Source organism: Taurulus bubalis, assembly GCF_910589615.1.
Source record: "Taurulus bubalis genome assembly, chromosome: 15".
Lineage (NCBI taxonomy): Eukaryota > Metazoa > Chordata > Actinopteri > Perciformes > Cottidae > Taurulus > Taurulus bubalis.
The window spans coordinates 20,069,888-20,080,657 of NC_136603.1; the positions used below are offsets into that span (position 1 = coordinate 20,069,888).

Below are 10,770 nucleotides of genomic sequence, written 5' to 3' on the forward strand. Positions count from 1 at the left end.
GTAACAAATACATTTATTTTTTAAATAGTAATAATAATACATGTTATATAATACATCATATAATCAGCAACTTCAAAATGGAACATCAAAATTAACAGAAATAAGAATTCAAGTGTAAAACTTTTTAATGCAGCAACAAATTGATCCAAACTTAACCGTAACTTAAAATTCCGGTACATGATTGAGTTTTTTAACTGAAAGGGTGCCATTTCCAAGTCCTGAGAGCTTTCAACTACGTCTGAAGATGCTGGAATGATCAAGCAAAGAGTGGCCGGTGACACGCCACTACAGCACAGCTGTCGCTAATTAACGTTAATCCCGCGAGCTGGCCGACCTAAAAAAAATGAATCTCTTAGCCGGTGTCTGGTTCTCTGCTGGAGTCTGTATAATTTCTGCTCCACCGAAGAAGTTTTCCTTGAGGGGGAGAGGGAGAGGGGGAGAGAGAGAGGGAGAGAGAGAGAGAGGGAGAGAGGGAGAGAGAGAGAGAGAGAGAGAGAGATGTGCAGCACTCTGAATCATTCTGCTGAATGTTGACTTTTCCTCTACACAGGTCACATCCCATCATTTAACTAGCAGCTATCCCAAAGTAACTTCTGAGCACACTTAATAACGTCATTTCAAGGTGATCAATATATACGTGCCCCGAATTATGGAGCGCCAAGAGCTGGTAAAGCTAATGCTAATCAGTCAGACACTAAAGCTAACACTAATCACTCAGACAGTAAAGCTAATGCTAATCAGTCACAGTCAGACACTAAAGCTAACGCCAATCAGTCAGACAGTAAAGCTAATGCTAATCAGTCAGACAGTAAAGCTAATGCTAATCAGTCAGACAGTACTGCTAACGCTAATCAGTCAGACAGTAAAGCTAATGCTAATCAGTTAGACAGTAAAGCTAATGCTAATCACACAGACAGTAAAGCTAATGCTAATCAGTTAGACACTAAAGCTAACACTAATCAGTCAGACAGTAAAGCTATCGCTAATCATTAAGATGTCACCCTATTGACAGACTGCATTTACCAGCTGGTCATTATTGCAGCTGTGGGGACGCTGCCCCTGTGAGCTCGTGGCTTGAAATGGAAAGTTGTGCGGCCAACCAAGCTTGAAATGTGAAGCCAATGTGGGAGTGCCTTGAACTTGCATTCTCTCTACTGGCCATTGGTTTGGTTGCAAAAATAAATCAGTGTCATTTGATTTATTCCCTCAGTAAATATGAGTTTATGATCTCAGTCGCTGGTTTCAAGCCTCCTTCAATACATCATGATGTTCATTTAGTAAATTATGGTCCCATTATCCGAGATGGCAAGCTGAGCCAGCTTTTTGTAATTATTCTCATCAACATTTTGTGCTGCTGGGAGTCTCTCGTTTCTTTTGCTCCGTGCGCCCTGAACACCTCAAGTTGAAAAGAAAGTGAGCAAAAAAGCTAAAGCACACAATTACAATACATAAACTTATTATCCACCAAAAAAACTTTGAAAAAGTAGTAAGAAAGTACTTTCATGGTCCTGTGTCGTTTCTGACAACGTCAGCAAACATGTCACAACCTCCTGTGAAGGCAGCATGAGAGGCATGATTATTTTTGATGAATAATACAAAAATGTCAAATTGTTATAATGTAAAATCTTGGAAAAATGGCAGGACTTCATCAAGCCAATGCATCAGTTCCATCAGATTGTTTTTCTTGTTGAAATAATCTACGGTTTAACTATGCTTTGTAAAAAAAAAAAAAAACACGGAGGCATCTTTGTTTTATTATAATGGTTGGACATCGCATGTCTTTATGATGCACTTGTCTCCATGCATCAAAGGAAGCGGCGTCGGGGCAACTCTTAGTTGCATCTTGTATCGTTTAATTCCAGTCAGAAGAACCTGAAGTACGTGTTCTCCTTAAATATGTCCGTAGGAGAAGATAAGAAGAAGCTGCCTTTGGATAACAGATCACCAACCAGGTCTCCGTTGACAACTCACTGCCAACATTATATTCATTTTTTGCTACGTATTACTTTTTTCTGTTGTTTCTCTAGATTGGATGACTTTTTCCCACCCCCTCCAACCAATGAATTGCATGTCTTATTAGTGAGCATGATAACAATGACCCGACGATAACCTGATGATATTACATGATTGCACAAATGTTGCGAAAGGTTAAGAGACATTACTACCACTCCAAGAGAATCCTAACGGCATCCACGCATCAAACACACAGAGCTGTGATCTGATCTACTGGAAGATGAGTAATGCTATAGCCATGTCCCTTCTTCTGTACGCTAAAGAGACATTACACTTTTAAGGGGAGCGTGACGTGACTTCTGCGTTTTTAAGCAGATTTTCAGTTTTGTTGTATTTGTCAAATAAAATGTGTTTACAGTGCAGCCTCCACAAAGTCATAAGGGAAGAGAAGGTTAGTCTGAGCTTATTTCCTGGCTTCTCAAACGAATAAACAAAAACAACTAGACAGGTTAGTTTGGGCACATTTCCCACCTGTACAAAAAACAACAAAAAACATTGTAACAAAAAGAGTTGACTTGTGAGGTCAGATGCAGTGAGTGGGTGTAGTGGTTTTTTTCACGTATTTCTTGAGAATAATAAATTCAGCCTTTTGCAAATTAGGTGGTTCATCTCCATATTCCGATAGAGAAACATAAAAAGCAAAAAAAAACAGTTGTGCTGCTTTTATATATACACATATATTCATCACATGTATTCTAAACAATATGTCCACTTATTAATACACAGCTGTACACATTGTTTGTGGTCTCCCTCACACTTTGCCCTGACCTGGAGCAACGTCGTCCACTTCCCAGCTGCACTGCTGTGCTCCAGTTTATACAAAGATGATGTAGTTTATATATATATGATATGGTATCATAACAAACCCACAGGTTGGGTAACTAGTATAATGGGAGTGAGAGAGAGATAACAAAGTATTACATGGTACACAATACTATGTTAGCCGCACAACCTGAAGCCCGATGACATATAAACACAACGAGTGTGACAGACTCACCTACAATGAACCACAGGAGCGCCTGTCTCTGCACAGCTGCCCCGGTCTGCGATCCCATCCCGGCGCTCTCGAAAAACGATCCGCCGACTGACTGAAGTTTGGAAGTGAAGTGAAGAGAGGGAGTAGAGGGCAACCGATGAAGAGCTCAGAGAGTGAGAGGTAACATTACAGCAGACAGCAGGTGAAGAAATCCATGTAATGCGGCCGTCCGGTCGGGGGATCCTCTGCTGTATCACCTTTGCGCAAACTGCCCGGGTAGCGGGGGGGTCGTCCTCGCTCCTGCTGCGCCTGAACTCCCCCGACACTTCCTGTCACCGATCCTCTGTCATCCACGCGTAAACCATATTGACTCGTAAAGTTGTAGCTGTCTTCCCCAGCAGTCAGTCAGAAGTCCGGAGCGTGCGTGTGGAGCGTTCCGGGGTTGGTCAACGGTGCCGCGCGCAACGGGACGCACCAGCCTGGGACCAGTGGAGCGGAGAGACTGTGTGTGTGCGTGTGTGTGCGTGTGTGTGTGTGTGTGTGTGTGTGTGTGTGTGTATTGGGGAGGGCTCACTGCGCACTCTCTGCGAGGACACGGCTGTGGGTGAGCAGCGGGGACACATGCGCGGGACAGACCCAGACACAGCAGTTACTGCGCGGGGGAGGGCAGGGGGTTTGGGTGAGGGAGGAGGGGCCGGTTCCTAATGGTACCGTTCCATTGGTTAATCGGATACAGCGCCCACTTATTAATGAATCAACAAAGTGAATACACAAGTAAACAAACAAAGGCAATCGAATACAGACAGCCTGTGTTACCGGAAATTGTTGTGACATCATCTAAAATAGAATATCAGTATTATAGAGAGAGTATTATAGAGAGGCAAGTAGATTGTAGATTCTCTTTAGAAATGTTGAAGTTATACAACATAAGAAATAAAAGATCGGGTTAGATTTTTATAAGGCTCGTTTATGTTTAGGAAAAATATAACATAGACTGCTCTGGAACTCTCCCAAAAACTTTGAAGGAAGCGTCATTTCATGGATTGTGGATATAAAACAGGTGCCGTGTGAATACCTTGTGTGTGTATTTGTGCGCTGGTTCAGGATTGGATTCAGAGTTGTTCAACGTCGCCATCTAGTGGTCACGTGGAGCGTTACAACACAGTGCATTGGGCCAGCTTCACATTGTGGATTTTTTTTAATAACGTGTTTTCTTTCATTTACAATTCCTTTATATTCTTATGGATGATGATGATGATGATGATGATGATGATTACACGTGTCTGCAGCAATCTATTAGGACCCAATAACGTTTCCCAGCTCCATTATTTTTTTTAATCTTTGGACAATTCCTCAGTCAGATTTTCCTTCTTTTTAATGTAATAAAACATGAGAGGTAAGGGATGTGTGGTTTTAATCATAACACGGTTTATTTCTAAAAGGAATAGAAGTTCGTCAAGCCGAACATCTTTAATAGTTTAAACGTGTTGATCTTAATCTTAAATTCATATATATATATATATATATATATATATATATATATATATATATATATATATATATATATATATATATATATATATATATATATATATATATATATATATATATATATATATATATATATGGGCTACGCAGGCGTGACCTAGTCACACAGTTTGTGCTCACTGCCCAACTTGTATAGGAATGAACGGACTCTATACATCGATGGTTTGCATAGGACAGGAACACGTGTATCTTAAAATAAAAAAGATCTCCTATATTTCCTCATAGATTGACTTAACTCAACTCCACGTTGACATTATCTGTACTCTGCTTTGCACAGCAGTTTGTTATGACTTTGGCTGAAGAGGTGACAAACTCATGTGGCAAGAACGTTACTCTGTTTCTGTGGATCATCTAAACTGGTTAAAGAAGTACACACACACACACACACACACACACACACACAAGAATAATTATATTATGCAGAAATATGTTAAGATATTTCTTTTTAAGACCAGTCCAGCTGGAAATATAGAGGTTCTCTAAGCCGTTTCAAGTGTATAAACATTCTCTCTGTTTTGCTGCAGTTGAGTTTGAACCCTGTGAAAAAGGTCTCTTCGTGACTCATCCATGTGGGCTGCTGAGGACCAAAACCTTTGTTGTGTTGTTGTAATTGTTGTAATAAAAGGTGTTACATCAGAAGCTCCCAGACAACAAAAACTCAGAAAATGAAATGGCTGAATGGAAAAGTCGGCCTGTCAAATCATCTGGCACTGACAGAGAGTAAGAGGAAGGTCCGTCAGGGGACTGAAGGGAGGATGAGACAGGGGCAACAGGTTGGCTTTAGAATCAAGTCAAGTGTGAGCGTTTTACAATTGAGGGCAAGTGAAATAAGATCAAGCGCTTCGTCCTCTGCCAGCAGTGCAATCAGAATAACATTGAAACGTGTTACGCTTTTAGCAAGGCGAAATCAAAAGTTAAGAGAACATAAAGAAAAAAAGAAAAGGTTTTTATTATCTCTGCTGGGCACAGATAGATAATAAATGCAGTATAGGAAATGCAGACCACGACGAATTCTCGGCTGAAAATCTCAAACGTGTTGGAGGCCGAAGAAGAGCTGTGCGCCTCCAGTACTCGTGCAGCATATTGTTCATCATGACCTTCCAGTAAATCAGCGGATGCTCCGGCGCACATTTGTCTGTTCTTTCAGGAATCCGTTATGTTTTCAAGTGCAAAGATTAGTGCAAAGCACGGTGCATGAAGTCCAGATCCATCAAGTTCACGCCACACTTGACTCAGTTATCCTTACAAAAGAAGTTGGCATAACATTGATCTTTCGTGTCCCACTCAGGCCTAAGTGTGTCAGGCAGCAAACAGCCTGCTGGCATTCAAACCCACAAGCCAGCCGCTCTGTCTGCCTCGCCATCCCCAAGGCAACCAAGTGTAAACGTACAGCAGGAGGAAGAAAAAAGGAAAGAAAGGAGAGGAAACGATAGAGTGGAGTGTCTGCTGAAACGGATCAACGGTTTGCACGTCTAATGTCCGCAGAAGGACGGGGAAGACGCACTGCTGGACGAGCTCATGAAGGAATGTGAAGGAACGTGAGTAAAGTAGTTCATTTCAGCTTTGCATCGCAAGACTTGCTGCTGACAGATGTCAGATTTAAGTTCCTTCATGTCTTTTAAAATAATGTATCTACATATTGTTTTAAACATGATAATATCATAGACACTTCAGCCATCTGGACTGTTGCTCTGTTACTGTTGTCAAACTATGATTATGCACGCACGCGCACGCACACACACACACACACGCGCTACCAGCCAACCTTTACCCTCACCTGAAACCAAGTCTGTACCTTCACATGTGAGGATTTAAAGGGGATGTGCAATTGCCTGCATTTTTTCCCCCTCAAGTCCTCTCAATGTGACCAGAGTGCAATCAGATTAAAGTCCACACGATGACATTGGTAAAACTCCCCCTCACACACACACACACACACACACACACACGCACACACACTACTACTAGTGAAATGAACACACAGACGAAGACAGACGGGGACACAGCTCGTTTCTTTCACTTCGTTGAAAGTAGTTTTCAACCGTTTAGCATCCGGCGAGGCTCCGCGTAAAGGAGCTATAACACACTAATGCTACTGGATTAATGACAGAGTAACACAACGACGTGCAGAGTATTGTGTGGGGTTGTCTGAGAAACCGGACCATAAAGACGTGGGACAGCAGCCCCACTAGTAAGCATTGACGGACTACAGCATAGAGATGCATCTTATTGCCACTCAGCAGCAGTAATACGTGTGAAAGGATAGTTCCCATCATGCACTCCGTCTGCTGGGACTCACGGATCTTCAGAGACTTACATCACTGCCATGATCACACAAACACACTCAGACTAGCAAAGACACCAAGCTGAAAGAACTGGATCCTGTGCATGCTTTCATTTCAGGTGTCCTCTCATTTGGTCTTTCTTTCTATAACAGCAACAGAAAGAAGGGGTCAAGTCGCGTCTGACCTCCCGGCTCAGCTGCTGCACTTCACACAGATCCGGCCATGGAGAGAAGCGAGGAGAGACGGGGGAACAGGAGTGTGGATGAGATGCCGAGGAGCGAGCAGGAGGAGGGGAACGAAGGAGTCACGGATGTGAGCCGTGGACAAGAGCACCAGGAGGAGCCGGTGGTCTCCGGCACTGAGGAGGAGGAGGAGGAAGAGGAGGACGAGGACGAAGAGGAGGACGAGGACGAAGAGGAGGAGGAGGAGGAAGAGGAGGAGGACGAAGAGGAGGAGGAGGACGAGGAGGAGGACGAGGAAGAGGACGAGGATGAGGAGGAGGACGAAGAGGACGAGGATGAGGAAGAGGACGAGGAGGAGGAGGAGGAGGACGAAGAGGACGAGGAGGACGAGGAGGACGAGGAGGACGAAGAGGACGAGGAGGACGAGGAAGGGTCCACTCCACTTATCACGGCCTGTCGCACAGGCACCACTGAGGTACGGGGATGGGGATGTCTATGTTGTTGTGTAAATTACCGGCTTTGACCTTCGGTCAGATATGACATCATGCCCGTTTGTTCACTGGAAAAGTACCAACAGATGAGCGGTGTTTGTCAGACAAGTTGTATTCTTCCAATCAATAACAATAACATAAGGTTCTTGCACACGAGGGACCCACGTGACACGAGTCTGGCTGTTTACGTGACTCCTCTTCCTCCTCTCGGGGGTGGGCTGATCCCCAGTGAAGAGATGAGTCACACAACATCTGATTCTACTGAGAATTTACACTTTAACCAAGCTAAATGTTTTTATAATTCATGTGGCCTCGCAGGTAAACGTCTCCCGTCTGCGTGTGCCACATGACGTGCTTCCTGCCTACCTGTCGTCCACAGGCGGTGCAGCGGCTGCTGAGGGCCGGGGCCGATGTGACCCTGTGCAGCTGCAGCTGCAGCCGGCAGACGGCGCTCCACGTGAGCCCCGCTGAGCTCCGGGGGAAAGTGTTGTTGTGGATGAGGAGGCCTCACCTGCCCCCCCAGGTGCAGCTGCTGCAGGCCGCCTGGCAGGGGGACCTGCACTCCCTGCAGCGCCTGCTGGTGAGACTTATTATGGGGTGCTTTCTGGTCACACCCAGACAGCCCTGATGAGGCATATTAGCTCAGCTTTGACTCAGAAAGTATTCATAGACATTGACTAACAATGCATGGAAGCCCTGAGAGGCAGGTAAGAACAATTATTCTGGCTTTCTATTTTCTGAGTCGGATGTTGTTGTTTTGGTCAGGTGTCAGGTGTTGTTGTTGTTGCAAAACTCATTTCAGCATTTCTGAAGTGCACCACTACCCCTTCAGCCCTTTGTGGACACAATTGGTAGTACAATACCAACAATATTGTTTTTTTTTAAATAACACAAGCTTACAAAGTTGATTACCATTTCCTTTTTCATTTTCCCTTCAGGGTCTCCGTATAGTCAGACAAAAAGTTATGAATATTTCATATTGTAGAGAAATACTGAAGACTTTAAATCAAGCAGGGGATTTAAAGAATAACTAAAACATGTGTTTGGGGTGAATGTGTGTATGGTTGCTATGTTCCCTCTTTTGCGACCTCAGCACTGTGTATTATACTCCGTGTTATTATTCCTGTGTATATATATTGTCATATATGTGTCATATATTCATCTGTCTGCATGTCTCAGGCTCAGGCCGACCGGGTGGATGTGAATGTTCCGAACAGCGACGGTGTGACGGCTGTGATGCTCGCTGTTCGGGACGTTGACCTGTTCGAGGGCATCGCCGCGCTATTGCCATGGCAACACAGACCCGTGGAAGTGGTCAAGGAGCTGCTGGGACTCTCGGCGTAAGAAAACACACATTCATGTGCACTTTGACACACTGTATGGAACAGTAAATACACACAAACTTCAGACACACCACCAGCAGTCAAAGGAGGTTGATTCTTGGATTTAAAATATTCCGCAACACACAAACACACCAAATGGAAATGCATCTGTCGAGGGAAACCCGTTATTAAAAATGCCTGAAACTGTCTTCTTAAACTTGCGACACCTGTTTTTAAACTTCTTCGTCAGTGATCTGCGGCAGCGAGACCACAGCGGCTGTTGCGCTCCACACTACGCTGCTGACATCCACAGCCCTCTGAAGGAGGAGATCATGCATATGATGGTTGAGGCCCTAAGTCACACAGGTACATACACACACACAAAACAACAATACACTTTGATCACACCCGGACAGAAGAAGCATCCATCAATTAGCATGGGTTAGTGGACGATAGCTTTTGTCTTTCCCAATTTCAAGCTACTAAAATGATTGTTTCTCCAAATGACATTGTAAAACTATATGTGACAACACTATGTTTGTGCCCAGTCTTCCAGACTCGGATGACACTCGAAGGACACACAGGTTCCTTATACGTAGTCAGGTCGGAGACGTGGTGCCAGTACAAATGAACAGTCTTTATTTTAAATCACGGTGTGTTCACTGATGCCAGTTTAAATACACTAGTCTAATAAAATACACTTTACGAACACAATATCCTATACTAATACAATGCACTAATAACAGACAATATATCAATATAATATATTAAGACAATATACCAATAAAAGAGCCGTTACTATAAAAAAGGGGTGTAGGGCTGGATCTGACCAAGGGATGGGGAACTGCACTGGTGAGGGTCCCGAAATAAAAAAGAAAGCACCCCGATCACACGTGTCCGCTCACATCACTCACACACACACACACACAGCCACAGGTGAGGGTCCTGGACCAGGGGTACCCTAAACCACACAACACACGTAGGGGGACCCCAACACCCGGAAGCACCACTCCCACCACCTCAGTCCCGCCGCACCTACAAACACACAGAAAAACAATTAATCCCAGGCTTCCGGTTCTCCCAACAAAGGAAACTCAACCATAAAGACAATTAAGAAACAAAAGACAAATAAGAAACAAAAGGCAACGGGAAACAAAAAGGAAAAAAAGAAACAAAAAGGCAAATAATCCATTATCCTGTTTTGTGTGTGTGCAGTGGCAGTCAAAGCCTGCACTTATGTGGGAGGGTATAAGAAAGGCTTGTGTGTGTATGTTTCAAGCGAACACGCTGCTGAGAGCCTCGAGTGTGTGAGTCAGAGTTGATATCAAGGATGGCGATACAGAACCAAGGTGACACAGAGAGGATGGAGAAAGAGAGATGAGAAACAAACAGAGGAAAGGGCAAAATAGTAGTTTTCCTGACTTTTAAAACCCCACCCGTGTGGGTGTGGACCCTGTACGCTCAAACATGGATCTGGAGCTTTTTCTTGAATTCCTGACCTGCTTTTGTTGTGACTGAGAGGAACTGCTTTCAACACAGGCCACAAAGGGGTGAGAATTATTTCTGGTTTGTCCCTCCTAGCCCCTGCCCCATACTCAGGCCCGGATTTGGACTCAGAGTTTGGGGATCCGGACGTGGAGCTGGACCTCGAGAGCCTTTATCCCAATCAGCTGACCGCTGCCTCCCCCACGCAGACACCAGCACATCAGAGCGGCGTTCTACTATACAGCCACACAGGGGTAAGTGCTCTGGTGTGTGTGTGTGTGTGTGTGTGTGTGTGTGTGTGTGTGTGTGTGTGTGTGTGTGTGTGTGTGTGTGTGTGTGTGTGTGTGTGTAGAAGTGAAGTCTGCCTGGTTCACAATGTTACTTGTCACTCTCATGTCGCTACAATTAACAGACACACAGGCAGTGAGCAGTCACCCAGAAGACAAACGTGGTACATATAGTAATTGG

The 10,770-nt window shown here is 44.3% G+C and overlaps 1 protein-coding gene across 1 annotated transcript in view; it reads right to left on the bottom strand.

The window, feature by feature from the left end:
- ramp1 (receptor activity modifying protein 1) overlaps positions 1-3,068 on the bottom strand; it is a gene marked incomplete at both ends in the record, with an annotated part of 56,108 nt that extends 53,040 nt beyond the window's left edge. The window contains one exon of the mRNA XM_079230817.1: positions 3,011-3,068. Within this exon, the coding sequence (XP_079086943.1) occupies positions 3,011-3,068 (58 nt within the window). The remainder of the gene's footprint in view (positions 1-3,010) is intronic.
- Between the last annotated feature and the right edge of the window lie 7,702 nt (positions 3,069-10,770).